The following is a 21,323-nucleotide window of genomic DNA, read 5'->3' on the forward strand; positions in this document are numbered from 1 at the left end:
ACGGATTATTTATTAAAAACACTTTAAGCACAAATAATAAGTACGTTTGTGGACTTACTGCTAAAAGCAATATCTTCCAGTCATCTTAACAAACATAAAACTAAATATTTTTTCTTTGAATTTATATTCTACTGGTAAAGATAATATTTTTAACATCTTTGGTAGAGGTTGTCTGATTCTTTTGTTTAGTTTTGTCTGGTATTTTATTGCATAATTTAAATCCCTGGTTTGTTAGTTTCGACTATTCTTGTCTTGGAAAGTTGTATATGATATTGTTCTGATATTCTCGTATTGTGTCTATGTTTATTACAAGTTTTAGTTCTTCGTCTACAATAAAATCAGTGGCTGATTTATGAATAAATTTGAAGGGTTCTAGTTGAAAGAGTTCAGTAATATTTATTTGTTTAGTTTGTTACAGAGTTCTTTAGTTGCTGTTAGATAAGGAAGGTCATTTACTAACTTAAATAATTTATTTTGCTGTCTTTGTAGTCTGTTTATGTCATTTTGATTTCCTATTCCCCATAGTAGTTGCATAAAACACATTTTAGTTTTTACATAGGCTTCTTACATTGGAATTTTTTAGTTTTAGGTATAAAGTTTTTAATTTTAAAACATAGACTTCGTAATGTCACCATTTTGCTAATTGAATTGTTTATATGAATTAGTCATGCCAATTGTCGGTCTATTGTTAGTCCTTAGTTAGTTTAATATATTCAATATCAGTTAGTCATTTTGTAAATACATACTTACTTTATTTAAAATCACTCAATATGTTTTTGCCGACCGGTTTCAAATCATGACTGTTTTTTCATCAAGGTATGAAATAAAAATGAAATATTTTACTTCTTACAAAAATGGCGGAATGGAAGATAAAAAGTTCAGAGATTGATCACCTACCCGATAGAGTGACTTAATGAAATCTGCGCTGGGGTCTTCAGTGTCTGATACTCTTCACCTAGCAAATAAGCCAACATCTGCACGACGAAGCTGACTTTTTCTACACATGATTTCACTTTTCAAGATAACCTGAGAGAGAACACCGAGTTGAAAACACTCGCATAAGATTCAAGTTCTATTTCACTACAAAAACGGCATTCTTTAACTGCCCAGATACAGGTCAACAAATTATATACTCTGTTCGATTTATGGCAGGGTGGACGTGGAATATTGATTTCAAAGGTTGTTCAAACTGCTCTCAGCTAAAATTCTTGAATCATCAAATGAACTGGACGTATATCCAACTCGTTGTGTAGTGTTTGACACGTCCGTCTGCCATTCTTAAGTTCCGGAGTCCGATTTCTGTCAGAGTGGACGTGAAATATTGATTCTAAAGATTGTTTGAACAGCAATATTTCATTGTTCCTGGACTTTCACCTGAGTCCGTATTCAATTAAAGGTTGCCGACAAAAATACTTTGAATTTTTGTCGAAATGCACAGATTTTCGTACATAAATATCGATGTTACTTTCGTCTCAATATGTATTGACGAATATAGCGTTTGGAATCGCGGCCCTGAAGCGTCAAACTGATAATCTTCATGTAATAAATCGAAATGAACTGCATTTGGTATATAAATACAGTGCCCTATGTACCGCTGGGCACGGAAAGGGGGAAATATTATAATTATAAATCCAAAGATCCAAAGGGGGAAATATTATAATTATAAATCCAAAGATCCAAACATTAGAGAACAGACGAAAATTAAATGACTTGCTTTTTTTGTTTAAAATAATAACATCAATGTTCGATTGATGTGAACTTATCAATTTGATTAATGTGCGAGTGCCTGGTCGAGTTACCCGATGTAATACTCTGTTCTTCTGCGGTCCATCGTCGACCAATTACAGCGTGAATTCACCAGTAGTGCGGATGCATGTACTCGCGAACCAATATGCTAACAACATCGATGTCTTTAACGTGAGTCTTGTAAATTTTAAATATCAATGCATTTGTTAAATATTAAATAGAACTTAATATTCTGTTTATATTGTATTTTATAACATTATGTACCTAGCTGCTTTAAACTTTTAACTGCATTTCTTTAGCTTACTTTTTTTTTTTTTTTTAAACCAACTAAACTACTAAACACAGTTCTAGATTTTATTTCTTTATATTGCATTTTTTAAACTTAATCCTATTTATACACTCATCTTTTTATTTTTATACCAACTTTACATCTTAACACTGATCCTATCTTTAATTTCTTTATATTCATTTTTTTTTAATTTATGTTGTTTATATACTCATCTTCTATTTTTATACCAACTTAACTTCTAAACACTGTTCTTTCTTTTATTGCTTTATGTTGTATTTTTTTAATTTTATGTTGTTTATATATTTATGTTTTATTTAACTTTCATGTATGTAAAAGCCTTATGGGCATGAACAATTAATAAAATAAAATAAATGTGTTTTGAACCTAAGTCCGAGTAAAATTTTGCGTCTCTGAAAACTGAGTTAGAGCATTTTATTTCTTAGAAATGACTATATAACTTATAACATTACATCGTTCACGAGACGATATTACAAACACGTTTAATTACATATTATTTATTATGTTATTGAATATGTGAATATACATTAGCAATAATAAAGTAGCCTTGTAATAAAACGAGTTTGTTGCAATATTTTAATTCAGTGCGGAATGTCTAAGTAAAGAGCTGACAGTGAAGTAAGATGTTTAAAAGACTCTGTAAATTTATATAATTACTATTTAAAAAATGCATCTCAAGTGTTTGTTGTTTGCTCTAGTATTAACGCGTTTGCATGAATGCAAAAGTGCAAGTATTCTAGGAATATTTCCAACACCCTCCATAAGTCACCAGGTTGTGTTCAGAGTCCTCATGGAAGAACTAGCCAGGCGAGGTCATCATCTAACGGTCATGACCACTGATCCTGCCAAACATACCGAGCCAGAATTCGCAACCTTGACTGAAATAGACGTGCATAATCTATCGTATACAACATGGAATGACTATAATAATTTTGCATCGGAAAGACTAAAAAGTGGAGGACCTATGACCATAGTAAACAGTTTTTTCACCATCATGCAAAATATATCCGAGGCACAGATGTCAACTCCAGAAATGCAAGATTTGATCAAAAACCCCAAGCGGTATCATTTTGATCTGTGTTTCGTCGAAGCTTTACTTCCGGTAATGTACGCATTCAAGGATGTTTTCAATTGTCCGTTGATTTTAATAAGCTCCTTGACTGGAATCGCGCAGAACTTCGATTCAGTTGGAAACCCATCCCATCCACTGCTGTATTCAAACTCTCTTCTATCCGTCAATCCAGGCAACATGAATATATTTCAAAAACTCCACGCGATCTTCAACGACCTGAGATATAGATTTCTGTACTATTGGCATTATTTACCTGAGTATGATAAATTGGCTAAAAAAGTATTTGGTTCAAATGTGAGGGCTCTGAGTGACATCGAACATAGTGCGGATATGGTGTTTTTAAATGTTCATCCAGTTTTGGAGGGAATACGTCCTTACGTTCCCGCAATGATAGCTTTGGGAGGAATGCATATTAAGCCAATAAAACCTCTTCCAAATGTAAGTTAATTCAATTATAATCTTTAAGTATGACAAACCTACATTTGAAAGAAAAATTTCACCATATTTTTTCATGGATTTAATATAAGTCTTCTTATTTCAGTCGTTTTTAAAATTCAAATTGTCATTCTGTTTTAATTCATTTTAATGAATCCCAAATTCGTATTCGTTATTTTAAAAAATATTTTAAGATGTATATTATTTGTAAACGAGGCTTGATTTTTCGCTCTTGAAGTTATTAAGATTAAAGTTTATTAAAACAGAGAAGAAAAACATTTTCGAGAAGATAATATGGGAGTCTAGGCATTAACAAAGCTTTTGATTGCCTGATTTTATTTGATTACTAATCAAAACTAATGTCTGAACACCCGATGACAAACTATTATTGAATAGTTTATCGGGAGAAAATAAATTGTAAAACTTTGGTTTCTTTATAATGTATTAATATTGTAATAACTTATAAATGCTGTGAAATATTTACCATTTTTTTATGTTCGAACATTCATATTTCATAATTTATTCCGTCTGTTGATTAAATTGAAGTAAAAAGCTAATTTATTTTATCGTTGCGAAGAGATTTATGAATTCAATTTGTTTACATATTAGGCAACGCCTGAGCCTGAATATACTTTGTATTTTTTTGGTTCTTGTTATACCAGTTAGGTTTATTTACAATATCTTAAGTATATCAAAATGTTTAAAGACAAGCTTTTTCAAAACTTTTCCATCTCTATTGCAATGAACGTCTGTTTATACCAAATCTTCACCTACCTAGCTGTCTTTCCCATTTCCTAGCGCACTCCATGTAACAATAATACTACGTCTGAGTGCCGATAACAACATTTAAAAATTAGTACAAAATCTAACATTAACGAGTAGTAAGTGCTCAAATAATCTATCGTCAAGCGAGCTAAGACAGCGTCCTTTTAGACCACCAGCTCCATACAAGCTGTGCCAGCGTCTCACAACCGCCAGCTTCACCAGCCAGGTTTCAGCACTAATCACCCCTCATCATCAGTAGGTTAGTGGAATTGCGCAACCTTCCTTCCTAACAATACAGTCCACTCTAAATTTTCCTTCTTTCAAGGACAAGGTATTCTTCACACCTCGTTCACTCCTCAATACGTCAAGTGTTCAATTTTATAAGTTTCATGAAAGAATAAAATAATCAATCTACAAATTCACGGCTCCAATTACATTTTATTTATTTCTTTGCGCTTAAGGTGCCACAGGCCAGGAACAATTAAATATTGATCTATAGAATTACATTTAAAGCCAAAAATTTGCGTCCGCCATGCCAGAAATCGAACCTGGGACCTTAAGCATAGTAGGAGAATATGCCAACCACTAAACTTTGAGGCGGACATTTTCCCACACGATTACTTTTTTAAGATTTTTATCTGAGATTAGCCATTTAGTCAAACACACTTGTAAGGGCTTCTGATCCAACTTCATACTTCATATACAAAACTGGACAAGTATTCTGTGTCGGCCTAGACACGGATTAAGTAATGTGTTATTTTCTATTGATTAATATTTTATTATTATTTATACAATAATTACTTTATCGGGATTATAATATCACAATTATGCAAAATTAATGAGGTACAAATGACAATCCTATAACACAATATTAATGTTTTTTTCAATGGGTAATGCCTTTTAACAAAATATAACCTTTATATACTATATTATATTATATACTTCGACACGATATGGTAAAAATGCAGTCATCAATTGACTTCACACTCTTGGCAATAAGTACCAGGACGTTGGTGACTCATTTCACATAAAATTTAGTACATATAGATTAGCTCTTCTCCTGTATTTCATTGGTAATAGTTCTAGATAACTATTTGTTACTATTGTTAAAAAATGTTTAAACTTCTTTATTAGTGTTTTTTTTTTTTTCCTTTCTTTTCTTGAATTAAATTATACGTTCAAAATATTTCTCTTCATAATTGTTTATACATCATTATATATTTTTATACACAAATATATACTATTTACCTAAGTATTAGTTTTAAATAATAATCTATATATTTTATTTATTTTTCGTTTAATGTTATTCAAAATTATTTTCATGGTTTTTTTTAACTGGTGCAAAGTATTTCTAATACCAAATTATCTTTTTTTATCGATAATTCTATCACTGGTAATATTTTATTCTTTTACATAGTTTATCTTTTTTAGACTTTCTTAATTTGTTAATCAATATTTTTGTTTTAAATCCACTGTATTACTTATAATTATGTTTAGATGTATTTCTATTTAATTGTTTTTGTAACTAATACGTAAAAGGCACTTAGTGCCGTTTATTTCAATAAAATAAAATAAAAATAAAATAAAATAACGAAATAATCATAATAACAAAATATTTAAAAAATATTAATGTGTAAAAATAGTGGCAAACAAATATATTTAAAAAAAAATAAAATAAATAATCATAATCCATAATTTAAGCATCATCATCATTCCATGTCCGCTCCCCAGTTAGAGCATATGGTATCCACAAAGCGTCTCCATGCATGTCTATTGCCTGCCTGCTCCTGTGCATCCTCCCAAGTCAGGTTCTTGTCCCATAGTCCTGACTTAAACTGCCGACGAATATTAAGCAGTGGACGTCAAGGACGTCGAGAACCCGATACCTTGTGAAGTAGGCAAGCGTGATAAAGGCTCTCAGGAGGCATCCGCAGTATATGGCCCAGCCAACCGTATCGACTCCGCTTGATGACTATTATCGCCGGAGTTTGCTGTGTCCGTTCCCATATTACTTCATTTCTCACAAAGTCAAACCACCACACTCCCGAAATTCTTCTAAGACACCTGTTCTCAGGTCTGAGTATTTTGCTGTTTTGGACCCTAGTGAAGTACCACGATTGGCATCCGTACAGGATAATAGGTGTTATGCAGGCGTTATAAAAGCGGCATTTGGTTTTCACTGAGTCACTTAAGCACAATAACTTTTTTTTAAAACATGATATTAAAGTTTTATGTTTGTACTGTCTCATAATGTATTCCTTTATATTAAGGGTCAGATTTTAGAAACATTCCTACAGAAGCAATATTTAGTATGATTAAACAATTTATTATATACGGATAGTTCGGTAAATATATAAGGTATCATCATCATCATCATTCTATTTCCGCACCTAATGGTGCATAGGGCACTGCACCGGTACATCAATCGCACCACATCTTATTTTTTTTGTTCAATGAAGGTAAGATGATCAGTCTAACGCTTCAGGTACCAGTCCAGGGAAATATTGTTGTGTAAAATCACACTTTTAAATTAATATTTCATCTCATCCATGTCCGGAATCGACCCCGAAACCTCTTTCATGGTAAGCACACACGCTCACCATAACACTGTGAGGCCGACTAATGTATGCAGTTGTTGAAATCTCGAATTTAAATTTATAAAATCCCTTGGGAAATAAATGCAGGAATATATCTAAAAATACGCGAAAATACATTTTCTGCGATGTTCCGTGCGCCTGTTGACATTTTATGAAAAAATCCTTTCATAATTCCGAATTAAAAAAGTTAAAGAATATTTTTCATGCATTCAAACCACTATTATTTAAATGTCCTCTGCAGTTAAATAAAACTTTCAGAATATTTCGAAATGTTGGAGTAGCCTGTCTTCATAGAAATTTGTATAAAGCGGGCGCGGCAGCACGCCGAAATATTTGTAACCATATATGTATATTTTTTTATATGTTACTTCTGAGAAATACTTTGAGCTGGACGCACGTTAGATCAAGTCCTGAAATTCAATACAAATAAAAGTCCTTAGATAGCGCACTAAAGAACAGTCACAAGTAATATTGTATTGTCGAAACAAATGAAAAACAGTATCAATTATGATGTTTTAGTTTCAATTTATTTATTTTAATCTTCAAGTTCAAAGAATTAGTGGCGGACTTGTTGCTAAAAGCAATATCTTCCAGCCGACCAAAAAACAAGTTGGTCAAGAGTTGGTCAAAAGCTTGCAATAAAAATAAAATTATACATCGAATGTAGAATCTGATAATGATTTTGAAAGGAGAGAGAAAATGAAACTAACGAAAGAAAAGGGATAAAAATCCATATTTAAAAAAACAATGGAATACAGGGAGTTCAGGATTTTAAGTATATATGGTAATGTTTCAGGCGTTTTTTTAAGCTGGCTAGAGAAGGTGCATTTTTGTATGAACGGGTAGCTCATTCCGAAGTCTACTTCAAGTCTTGAACTGAAAATGATTAGCTGAAAGTGTTCTCTCCCGAGAAGAGCGAAAAGAAAGGCCATAATCAGAAAGGTTAATGATATTCTTAGCAAAATATTTTGAAAGGGTTATGAAGAATATTACAAAGAAAGACTGAAAGTTTATGCGCTGGTAAAAAAGAAGTTAATGTTAATTATTTCACATTTAAAAAAGACCGGGTGGTGTTATTTTTATAAAACTAAGCAATTAATTGGTGTCTGTATTGCAAAAAAATAAAAGAAATACATTAACATAAACGAACTCAAGTATGAAGTAAAATTGTAATTTCACGCTTTACGAATGTTCTTTAGACATAGTGAACGAAAAACTTTGAGTGTTATGCTAAAAAGTATCTTAGAATAGTATATTTCCGTCGAAAGAGTTCTGTTTGAAACATAAAAAATGTTTGGTTTGTTAAATTTCGATGATTTGTTACATTATTGCCTTATCTTTATAAACCATAGCAAACACAAATTTTAATTTAACAAATAATTATAGTGTAAATATTATAAAAAAACAATGTCCTAGTTAAAGTGTTTAATAAAAAAAAGTTAATTCAAGATTTAAGTAATAATAATTTTAATAAACAAAGATAAGTACTAAATAAATATACTATGATGGCAGATATCTGCAGTAAAGAAATCTTCTCCTGGTGCCTTTTTAGCATTGAAAGATGACACAGAGTTCGTGACTTCTAATTCAGTAATTTGTGGATCATCGGGTATTTCATTTTCCATGCAGATTTTGCACCAATTCTAGTGGTCTTTTGTTCATCTGTGTCATCATCGGAATTATCATCGGGGAAAAAAGTGTTCAGCAATAATTCGGCTGTTTCCCTGTGAGTTTTCGTGTAGCCATCAGAAGTTTTGAGTGAGCTTGGGGAGTGCCTAGAAGTATTTGAAAGTATTTCCCGTACACCATTCCAAGGATTTCGGTTATATGTAACAAAGTTGTTTTATTTATTTTATTATAATGAATAACCACAAAGTTAGTGCTTCAAATATAAACTTCGTATTTTATTATAAAATATATTATGGCTTCTAATACATGCTTTAGTAAAAGTTCTAGTACTGGTGAATTAAATATGAACTCTCTCTCGAACAATGATTGCCTAAAGTATGCCAAAAATCATCCAAAAAAATTTAAAGATCTCTTAGCAAACAACATACTTAGTAAAGATCAACAAGGAACTCTTATTGATGCTGTAAATAGAATTATGGATCATCTTATTTCGCTGGTACAGTCAACGCCAGACAAAACGGATGTGCTTTTAAATGTTATTGAATCTACAACAACACTCTTCAGCGAAATCCAGGATTTAGAAACATGTAAATTTACTGACGATAAAACAAAATCATTTGAATTTGGAGTAAGTGTTGACGAAGTAAAAAAGTTTTCTTTAAATTTAATACTTATAAAATGAGACGTAAAGGAGGATGCAAAATAGTTAAAAAATATGCTCAGAAAATGAATTCAAAGACGTTTATGTCGATGTACGTGTACGAAACCCTGTACGAATTTTGCTTTTTCATCTGGAATCTGTAAGTCAGCAAAGTATTCTAGATGATTCTTGACTATGTAAAGCATTACTTTGCTTGCGTTGGATATGAGAAACAATGTGTGATAATTATCACATTTTCTTGTAGAACCTTTTTTTTGCAGAGGAAAAAATATAGAGTCAGGCCAGTCTATAGGCCATTGACCGCTTTTCCATATTTTGTTGCAGATGATATGCAAGATTTGTTCCCCTTTTGGGCTCAAGTGCTTTACTTCAGCTGATATTTCATCTGGCCCGAGAGTTTTGTTATAATTGAGTTTTTAAATTACAGTTCTTACTTCTTCTATCATTGTGTTAGGCTCCATCCCATCGATCTCCCAATTCGCTTCTGATGGTGTTCCGGTTCCTGCATCTTTGTATAAGTTTTGGCAATAATCTTTCCGGGTTTCCCTAACCTAATCAAGTTCAGTGTTGACCGTTTTTATCTTCAATAACCCATGATTTGGGTTTGAACTCTCTTGCCGATAACTTTATTTTTAACAACTGATATTCATATACAATTTAATCATACTTATATTTTGTAGTAGTAGTAGTAGTATAATAGGTAAAATGTGTGTACTGATTATGAAATTTGTTCTATTGGTCTATATAAATTGGTTATGTTTTTTATGATTACTTTAGTTTTTTATTGATAATTATGTTAATGATAATTAGGTTAATTAGATTAATTACGTTTTTTATTGTTATTATTATGTTAACTTTGTTAAATAGGCATGTTTCACATTTTGTAAAATGTTTCCCTCAGCACGGGACACCCCAGTGAGTGAACATTATTCTGTATAAAAAAAGAATACAAACTATGTAAAACTGTAATAAATAAATAAATAGTAAATATTAATTTCTTCAACACATGTGTACTGGATTTGAATGTTTTCATATGCGTGTTTATAATTCACGGAGCTGTGTTTTCTTGTTTGCATTTAAATATTAAAATCAAGAAAATTTTAACTAAACAGATGTTATTATGGCTTGTTTAAACATCTGGCATCCAAATTGCTCACTAGAAAAACTAAGACAATTATTTATAAAACTCAACTCAAACCGGTCATTGAAAACATGGTATTTAGTATATGAAAGAAAAATATTAAGAAAGGTATTTGGTGCTGTCAACCAAAACGGAGTGTAGAGAAGACGGTTTAATCATGAATAAAAGGCACTGTATGGCGAACCCGACATTGCACAATTCAGAAAAATAAGAAGATTACAATGGTTGGGCCATGTCCACAGAATGAATGATAATAGTACCCCAAAAGGGATTCTTTATACCACTCCGGAAGGCAGACGAAGCAGAGGCAGACCAAAATTAAAATGGCTGAAAAATGTGGAAAGTGGCATTAGAGCAATTGCCTTGACGAACTATAAAATATCAGCAGGGTACAAGGAGGAATGGAGACAGATTATAGAGGAGGCCAGGGCCCACAACGGGCTGTAGCGCCACTGATGATGAAATATAACATTATTAATTTAATAACTTATATTCACATATAAGTTACTAATTTAATAAGTAGAAGTGTACCAGTATTTTAATTAGAAACTTATTTGTAAATATAAATTATAACATCATTACAATGAAATTCCAGCAAGATTTGTCAATAAATAATTTAAATCAAACTTAATATTTGTTATTTCATTAGATATTATGATACGGCCTCAGCATGGATATATTATTTTATAAACACATTTGTTGATATGAGTTTTTTAACATCTGATAGTCATATATCACTACTATATTTACATAATTGATTGTTTTTCAATCATATTATGTTACCTGATATTGTATATAATATGATATTTTTTTATTTAATACAACTGTCTCAAGTATATTTCTATATTTTATTTAGGTATACAATCTTCTGAACACTGTAAACGTATTTATATTATGAAAGGTTATATGAAAGATAATAGCTTGCCATGAGTCTTGAATTTATAAATTACGAGAGGACGAGTTAATAAACAAGAGGATTCTGATTCTATTTTATTCTGATTTTATTCAATCAATTAATAGTAACAAGCGTTTGAATAACAAAATTACTTGTGTACAATGAAATATTCGCTCAATATGTAAATGTTTAGATATATTCAATGCATATTTCAAGAACTGTTTACAGTTTATTGATGTTCTAATGCCATCTGAAAATGCGATTAAGGAATGTAAAACCTGTTTTTATAATATATTAGAGCATAATTTTGCAAAACTAATAAATAGGGTGGCTGAATAATGTCATATGTTATTATTATAATTATTTTTCACCATATGATGGTAAATGGTAATTATGTTTATTTTTTCATGCATTTCATAGTATATATGTATATATATACAGTTTTTGTTCACTTTGCCTAGCTGTGTGTAACAGAATACTTCTACTGAATATGATGTATAATTTTTAAGTTAATTTTTTAAATATAAATCTTGTAAAATTTTTGGATTAATTTTTTTATATATAAATCTTAGGTTTAAGGAAATTCATGTTTAAAAAAAAAATATATACTTAGCAAAATATGATAATATTATAAATGTTTGTAAAAGGCAGATTTGCCGTTTATGTTAATAAAATAAATAAAATAAATAAAATAAATAAAATAAATAAAATAAATAAAATAAATAAAATAAATAAAATAAATAAAATAAATAAAATAAATAAAATAAATAAAATAAATAAAATAAATAAAATAAATAAAATAAATAAAATAAATAAAATAAATAAAATAAATAAAATAAATAAAATAAATAAAATAAATAAAATAAATAAAATAAATAAAATAAATAAAATAAATAAAATAAATAAAATAAATAAAATAAATAAAATAAATAGAATAAATAGAATAAATAGAATAAATAGAATAAATAGAATAAATAGAATAAATAGAATAAATAGAATAAATAGAATAAATAGAATAAATAGAATAAATAGAATAAATAGAATAAATAGAATAAATAGAATAAATAGAATAAATAGAATAAATAGAATAAATAGAATAAATAGAATAAATAGAATAAATAGAATAAATAGAATAAATAGAATAAATAGAATAAATATAATAAACAGAATAAACAGAATAAACAGAATAAACAGAATAAACAGAATAAACAGAATAAACAGAATAAACAGAATAAACAGAATAAATAGAATAAATAGAATTAATAGAATAAATAGAATAAATAGAATAAATAGAATAAATAGAATAAATAGAATAAATAGAATAAATAGAATAAATAGAATAAATAGAATAAATAGAATAAATAGAATAAATAAAATAAATAAAATAATAAAATAAAATATGTTAGTAAGAGGTTAAATTTTATTTAAAAAACAATACAAGCCATTTTTTTCTAAAATGTATGGGACTTTGTTTTTACCTAAAAAAGCAACAAACATATATTTGGCAATATATACACCTCTAAATCTTAACAAACCGGGTTTCCTAAATGAAATCTCAACATTCCTCAAAGATAGTATCAATAAAAATAAAAATTTATTGTTCTTAGGAGGTATTAATTCAAATCTATTGAATGAATTTGACCCGATAAGTATGAAAACATAATAACTGATAACTTTATTGTAAAATGTATCTCCGTCGTCCCAAAAGAAGCGGTAGTGAGTAATGGAATTACTATCCCATGTGTATATACCATATTTACTTAAAATATATATTGCAAAAAGGTAGGTGGTATGGGGCGGAATGCGTTCTCCACAAACATACGTGCTTGTCTATACAAGTATTTGAAAGCTGATCACTATACGAGAGCTATTCGTTTTCAATTGTCTAAATGTTGTCGAAAAAATAAATTAACATACATACTTTCACAAAAGCGTGTAGATATTTATTTATTTATTTAGTTGACACTTTATATACATATACAATAAATATACATATAAGGGCGGGCATATTGCCTTAAGGCAATTTCTTCCTACCTACTCAAACCGTTCAGTTTGAGAAAATTGTAACTACATGGACATATGAATCTTACAATTTTATACAAAAATTAAAAGCAAAGATTAACAAAAATAAATATAAATAAAAAAAAATTAACACTATACTATGAAGAGTGGAGAGGGGATGGGAAGGAAAGAAGAAGGATAAGGGAACAATTGAAATATTTAGATAGTGACATTTTAGTTTTGACTTAAATGTAAATAAAGAAGGGGCGTCTCTAACATTAGTGGGTAGATTATTCCACAATCGAGCGGCTACTACTGTGAAAGAGGAGGCAAGAAAATTAGAGCGATGACAGGGTATTAAAAGGGTTCTCTCGTTACTAGAACGAAGAGATAGTCCGTGTTATGAAAGAGGTTGGATGAGCTCTCTCAGATAAACAGGCGAAATGGGATTACTTAAAATATTGTGAAGAAGTGATAGAATGTGAATGTTTATTCTATGCCTGATACTGAGCCAGTGTAGTTGCGTGCGATACTCGGTTATGTGGTCAAATTTGCGAAGATTAAAGATATAACGAATACAAATATTCTATGGTTACAAAATATGACTAGCACGCCCTTCTAGAAGAAGACTATTGCACCGTATTATACGAGTATATTAAAATCAGTGAGAGTTTTGCGAATATGTATAAGGAAAGTTTAGTTTTAGTTTCATGTAAAAATACAACTAGACCTTACGCTATTAAAGATGATAAGAGGTAGTAATGATGAAATATTGTATGAAATAAAATATGGAGACTTATTTTTTAAGAAATAGAAATACACGCCTAGCAGTATGTTTTACGAAAAGGAATATAAAAGGTTATGGAACAATCTATATAAAAAAAAAATTAAGACCACATGTTAAAATGAGAAATTTAAAAATTGTTTCATTAATGTTTTAAAAACCGTGGGATGAATGTAACATAACACTAAGCAAAAAATCAATAATTAAAAGTCTATCATGATTTCGCTGAGTATTTTTCTAAAAACGTGTCTCAAATTTTATACATATGCGACGAAAAATTTGATAAATCAATATCCATAGAGCTCTTTCACAGCTCATTAGCTTCAAACAAAATTATTTGAAATCATTGATATCATAAGGCTAATGAAAAATTTAAAAGCACCAGGGGCTGATCAAATTAAAATGGTTGATATTCAAAATCATGTGGATATTACAGAACTGATCGTAACGTATTTAATAAATAAAATTATGTCTCAGGGCGGAATTCCATTAAAATTGAAATGCAGTATACTTAGACCAATATACAAATGAGGTGATAATTCATTATTAGGAAATTAAAAACCTATTAGTATTTTACTTGCTCTTGAATATTATTTTTTTAAATACATTAAAGTTGACTAAACATTTCGAACTTTTTGGAATAATTGTTGTCAACCAACACGGTTTTCAATAAAATAAAGTTCCGAAACTCTTCTCTGGGAGACTGCTACGAGACATTGCATAGATTTATGATGTTTATTTAAATTTATTCTCGTGTAATATTTTTTTTATTTGAGTGTTCCTTAATTATATGTATGCTTTCACTTTCTATTTTGTTACATTCCAACTTAACACGGAGCTCTTGGCCTCATAGAGTTGGGGATAATTTGTTTTTATAATATGTATCTTTATCTGAATAAATAAAAATAAAAATAAAATAAGTAATTAAAATTTTTGCTAATTACTTTAATAATGAACTAAATAATAGAAAATATGTACTTATATTATTTATTGATTTTTCCAAAGCTTTTGTAAATTATTAAAATGTTTAAATATAATCGAACAAGAGGACCATTACTTTACCTCTTTTAAAACTAGGTTCCTAACTAACCGAACAATGTATGTAAGTATCGAAAGTGCTCAAAGCAGTAATAGAAATATCAAATCAGGTATTCCCTAAGGTTCTATATAAAGACCCATAATTGTATTCAATACTCGAACAAGTTTTATTCATTAAAAATATTTTTTACATGTTAAGCACTTTGTTTACGCAGGCGATATTGCTCTAGTTGTTTTGCATAGCGATCTTAGTAAATACACTGAAAAATTGCAAAATGACTTTAATATCTTACAAATTTGGTGCCATTATGCTGGCCTCTAAATAAATGCCAAAAAAGGCAATTAATGCCTGTTGGATCGCCACACGCCAAAATAAATATGTTGCCTATTGTAAAATTTCCCCGTTTTATTTATTTATTTATTAATTTACACACCCTACGGGCTTTTACATATATTAGAAATTACATTCAAGTGCAGCAGTAAAACATAAGTTTGTAAATTTAGTTAGTATTAAAGGTAAAATAAGAAAAACTAAAAGATACAATAATAAGTAAAAATAAGGAAATGTACCAACATAGGTATATGAGTACATAGAAAAATATTTCACAAATTTACAAATGAAAACATACACACATACATACACATGCATATGCATACATACACACACATATACATACATGCATGTACATATACATACATACACATACATGCACATACATATACATATAAGTTTATACATTATTATAGAGATACATGAGAAAAAAAATAGTAAATAAAGAAGAATATTAAGAAATTTTATACAAATCAATTTATAACCTTTTGAATACTTAACCTATATAAAGACAGACTTCACCATACTCGTTACCTAGCCGGTGTAGTCTAGGTATTGGTGAATTGTAATAATAATTGTGACTGCCAGGAGATTAAAAAAATAACGTTAACTGCTGAGTATTTCGAACAGGTACTTTTAAGCTGATAACACTAGTTAATTCCGCTTTGAATGCCTTTATAACTCTCACTTTGATAGAATTTGCTTATGTGATAATTAGACATCGCAAACGTATATGTGTATTTAGGTTTAACTATTGATTGCTTTTTTAAGTGGAATATACATGTTATAAAAACGCGCCAACGGTTAAGTTCCGTAATTAGCCAATTACACTAATTAAAATTTTTAGTTCCTCTCTCCACACTAGGATAAATATATATGTCTCTGACCAAATCCATAGTAAGAATTATTATTATTCCACATACTAGGCAACGCCCGAAAACAATTTTTGAACCAGTTGGTTAAATACATAATATTTTAAGTGCGTCTAAATATTGATTTGTAGGCAGGGACTGTAGAAAAGTTGAAAGAACTGAAGAAGTACGGGTTTTCAAATAAAATCAGAATGGTGAATGGAGTGTAAAAGTAGCAAATCAATCTAGCTGATGAGACAGGTCACAAACTTTATAAATACCTTACATCCATTTTACCTTCTTGAACCAGTTCTTTTCATTTGTTGGGGTATGTTTATGTTGATGATGATTTTCGTTCAAATTAAATGTAATTTTTGTATTAATGTATTACCATCTTAAACCAGTTCTCTATCTTTGTTGTAGTATGTTGATGATGATTTTTGCTCAAATTAAATGTAATTTTTGCATTAATGTATTACCTTCTTAAACCAGTTTTCTATCTTTTTTGTAGTATGCTGATGATGATTTTCGTTCAAATTAAATGTAATTTTTGTATTAATGTATTACCTTCTTGAACCAGTTCTCTATCTTTGTGGTAGTATGTTGATGATGATTTTTGTTCAAATAAAATGTAAATTTTGTTTTGCAGGATCTCAAAGAGAAACTAGACAGGGCAAAAGATGGAGTGGTGTATTTCAGTCTCGGAAGCAATGTAAAATCGAATGAGCTTCCGGAGGAAATTAGGAACATATTTCTGGATGCTTTCCGACAAATACCATTCACAGTTCTGTGGAAATGGGAAGACGACACTCTGCCAAACCAGCCGAGCAACGTCGTCATTTCAAAATGGTTCCCTCAACTAGACGTGTTGAGTACGTATACAAATATGTTACTTTTTTAAATATTAATAAAAATAATGGTTTATTAACAGCAGATCAATTCCTTATGCTTGTCTCAGCTTTTGCAAGATTCTCAATATTTGTTCATGTATTAATGGTTTTTCAACCCGTTTTCCTTTATAAAAAAAATATTTTTTACAATTTCATACTTGTTTTTCCTTTCACTTTAGTACCAGGGCCGCGATTATATTAAGAAAGTTATGTTAAGATTTCAAAGATATACTACCGACCTCCTTTTCCTTTAAGTTTTGGGTAGGTACATCGATATATAACAAGGGGAAGCGTATGTCATGGTACACATATCTACGCACTAAAGTAGTTTAGCTTCATAATAACGTCATAGCTGAAAATAAATTCTTCCTTGTGATTATTAAGATACACTACCGATCCCCTCCCCTTTAAGTTTTCAGGTAGGTACATCGGTATGTATTGACGGGTCAATATGTTACGATTTATTTTAATTGTTAACCGTTATGAGGTTGGCACTTTTGTTCTTAAAAGCCTATTGGAAATATGGGAGAGTTACTGACACTGACATAACTGTCGCTTGCAAACCATAACTGTATAACAGTATTAAGACGTTAAAGAAGCCGGCTTTGTAATCGCTCGGTAGATAAATACATACGAAAGTTAAGCATACAATCTTGGGAATTGCCAAAAGTAATATAAAAATCATGTCCAAGAAAGCTTTGCTTGGATTGTGATTTGTAAGAGTTTATAATCGCTTTGAAATGGCCACTTGTAATCACAAAAGCCTATTTTAAATAAAAATGAGAACTATTAAAAATTTTAATTTAGGATCGCGGACTAAATTTCCAAGGTCATTCATTGGTTGGTATCAATTATATGATGTCGAGATGGCAAGTCGGTAGAACATACCGAGGTAAATAGAGATAGTACAGAAGTAAAATATTCCGTATCGGTATGTACCGATGAAGATTGCCTTTATAATCGCGGCCCAATACTCTTTTCTTAACTCCTAATTTCGCGTCCCGCGACAAGCATTTATTTGACGAGGTTTTTTTCAGTGCTTCAAATTTGAATTATTACCATATCGTACATCAATAATTTTAAATGTTTTTGTTAAACAGATCACCCAAATATCAGGGTATTTATAACACAGGGTGGACTGCAGTCTTTGGAAGAGGCAATCTATAATGAAGTTCCGTTGATTGGAATTCCCTTTCTGGGAGATCAATGGAACAATGTACAAAAAATGGTGAAACTGGGAATCGGAAAAGAACTTAACATTGAAACTATAACAGCGGAAAGTATACGTGATGCAATAATTGGCATTACACAAAATAAAAGGTAAGTGGTGTTTTAGTATATTTTTAAATAAACCGTTTTTTAAATTGAATTTAACTCAATTGATGTCATTGTTCCTGTGACTGTGAATTTGGCAACATGTATGAAAGGCTTGTATAGGTGTTGGCATTTTTACTAATGGTAAGATAAACTATGTTTATTAACTAAAACTCGTCTAACGTGGGTCAGGAAATGACACAAAATCGTGTGCAAGATTTCATTCAATAAATATTATGTCGTGCAATACATAAATTCGATCAAATCTGGAAGAATGAGTAGACAGGTGCCACCGTTTTGTGGCAACAATTCACGGACAGTGTATACTTGTAATGCCGTATTAAATAGACTTCATGAACTCGGCAATGGTTATTCCCACGTATCTGATATATTTAGTGTAGGGTATTGTTCCAATAGAACAAACCTTTTGAACTTATTCAAAAATGGTGAATGGTGATTATATTTATTTCTTCATGCATTTCATAATATATACAGTTTTTTAGTCACTTTGCCCAGCTGTATAAAACAGTACTTATGATTTTCTTGTTGTATCACTGTAGAATGTTTTATAATTTAAACTTTCTACTGAATATGCTGTAGAATTTTTAGGTTAATTTTTTAAATAAAAATCTTGCATAGTTTTAAGGTTTATTTTTTTTTATAAATCTTGGGTATGAGGAAATTTATGTTTTAAAAAAAATGTATTAAAACAAATATGTTAGTATTATAAATGTTTGTTAAGGGCAGATTTTCCGTTTGTGTTAATAAAATAAATCTGTGGTCGAATTCAGAAAAAATAGAAAATGTATTAAAATGTTTCAAACAATATCTGGGCGCGCCTTTCATGCCTGTGGTACTTGTTAATGTCAGCTTTAACTGTCGACGCCTATTTGTTGTTGCACGTGCCACTTTTATACTCGGTCTTATTTGTTTCGGACAAAACAAGAACATATGCCGAAATTCGGTTTAAGTTTCGGTTCCAGCTGAAAATCTTGTTTTATTTGGCCACTTATTATTATACGACAGCCTGCCAACTACATACTGCACACCGCATCTGAAGAAGTCTACTTGGTGGCGTGTCCACCTACAAGGTAATATTGCTCATTGCCAGACGCAAAAAGCTGCCCGAGGTAGCCCTCTTTAATCTGGAAGCCTCGGCATCTTTGTGGGAAGGAGGTAGTCTAGAAGTACATAATATGCACTTTATTGGATTAAAGAAAATAATGAAGTGAATTCTTCTCTGATTGCTATTATTAAACCGTTTAAAATCATAATTAATTTATTTAAACGCCTTTAAGGCTTTTACATGTTTTTACATACATATATACAAATAAAGACAGACATGTATTTTACAAAGAAGTAGCAAAGAAGGTATAAATGATTTTTAGAAGAAAAGGAAAAATATAAAAAATATCATCATTACATATTAGTATAAAATTGGAAAGAACAGAAGTGCATTTTTAAATATGAAGACAGAAATACATTTTACACAAAAAAAAGGAGCAAAAAATAGAAATGAATTAAGAAGAGAAAGAAAAATAAAATTAATAAAATAAAAATTATTACATATTATTAGAAAATATATGAGGATACATAATAATACATACATATATTGCAGTGGAGAACAGGAGTACATGTTCTCGTATTAGTTGTATTAAAGTTATCTCAATATTAGAAGTTAGAAAAATACTAATTTAGAATACAGATATAATTCAACAAACGGTAAACAATTGAAATCAACATAGTATTATTTAGGTATTACAATTTGAAGATATTAAATTGATACACTGCCTTTTAAAATTATGAATTGGGTTGTGGTCCCGTGGCTAGTATTGCGGACTCACGGATCAGAGATCCGAGGTTCGAACCCCACTCTACCCCAACACGATTTCCATTTTCTAATAGTGAAGTTTTTACAACTCGTAGAAAATGGCCACCAAAATTGAAATATTTGGGTAAATTATAAGAACGCTAATATTTCCTTTATTTTTTTGAAAATTATGCAACAGTGACATTAACATTTCTTATCATTTTTTTTTTATTTCAGTTATGTTTCTAACATCAAGAGTCTTCGTGAAAAGATGTATGACCAGCCACAGAGCTCCCTGGAGCGTGCGGTCTGGTGGACTGAGTACGTGATACGTCACGGGGGAGCGCGTCATCTACGCTCGCCTGCGGCGGACATGCCCTTCTACGAATACTTCATGCTGGACATCCTCATTTTCCTGTCAGCGTGTCTGCTAGGGGGGGCAGTCGTCATTACATTAGCAGCCTACTTTCTGCTGACGAAGATTCAGGAAATAAAACGACGGAAAATAAAGAAGTCTTAATGACGCATTTATCTCATCACGGACAAGAAAAATTGTCATGTACATCGATTTTTATTTCGTTTTCGTGATTTTTATTACAATGATACTTTTGATGCGTTGAACATTGATATACATACATGTACACACTAGATGCAGCACTAAGCACCCATTTTGTGTTCCATTCAACCTAAGTTCCGGAACTTGTAGTTCAATTCACAGTAAACTGGCAAACAGTATTTTTTTACTCTACTACGCGTTTTGAACGGCAATATTCACGCGACAACGCTAAATTTCGAAACATAATTTCAAATATCATTCTTTGAAGCATTGATAGCGCTGGATTGTGTATATTTAAACTCTTTAAATTACATTTTTAATATTTAAAGCATTAACTTTGTGGTCAAACATTTTGTAAATAACCACTTACCGACTTTTCTATGTTTACCGGTTTCGAGACGTACCGTCTCTTCGTCAGGATACCAATCAAACCAACATACAAACCAACATGCTAAACCCACTATACACCTTCACCATAGTTATTGCACAAAAATATAAAA

The 21,323-nt window shown here is 30.3% G+C and overlaps 1 protein-coding gene across 1 annotated transcript in view; it reads left to right on the forward strand.

The window, feature by feature from the left end:
* The window catches only part of LOC148277665 (UDP-glucosyltransferase 2-like), a 35,041-nt gene extending 13,718 nt beyond the window's left edge, over positions 1-21,323 (forward strand). The window contains exons 5-8 of the mRNA XM_088232566.1: positions 2,721-3,563; positions 16,903-17,125; positions 18,244-18,463; positions 20,505-21,323. Of these exons, the coding sequence (XP_088088692.1) occupies positions 2,721-3,563; positions 16,903-17,125; positions 18,244-18,463; positions 20,505-20,787 (1,569 nt within the window). The 3' untranslated portion in view covers positions 20,788-21,323. The remainder of the gene's footprint in view (positions 1-2,720; positions 3,564-16,902; positions 17,126-18,243; positions 18,464-20,504) is intronic.

Source organism: Micrasema longulum, unplaced genomic scaffold (assembly GCF_059751315.1).
Source record: "Micrasema longulum isolate JH-2025_06_02 unplaced genomic scaffold, ASM5975131v1 h1tg000997l, whole genome shotgun sequence".
NCBI lineage: Eukaryota > Metazoa > Arthropoda > Insecta > Trichoptera > Brachycentridae > Micrasema > Micrasema longulum.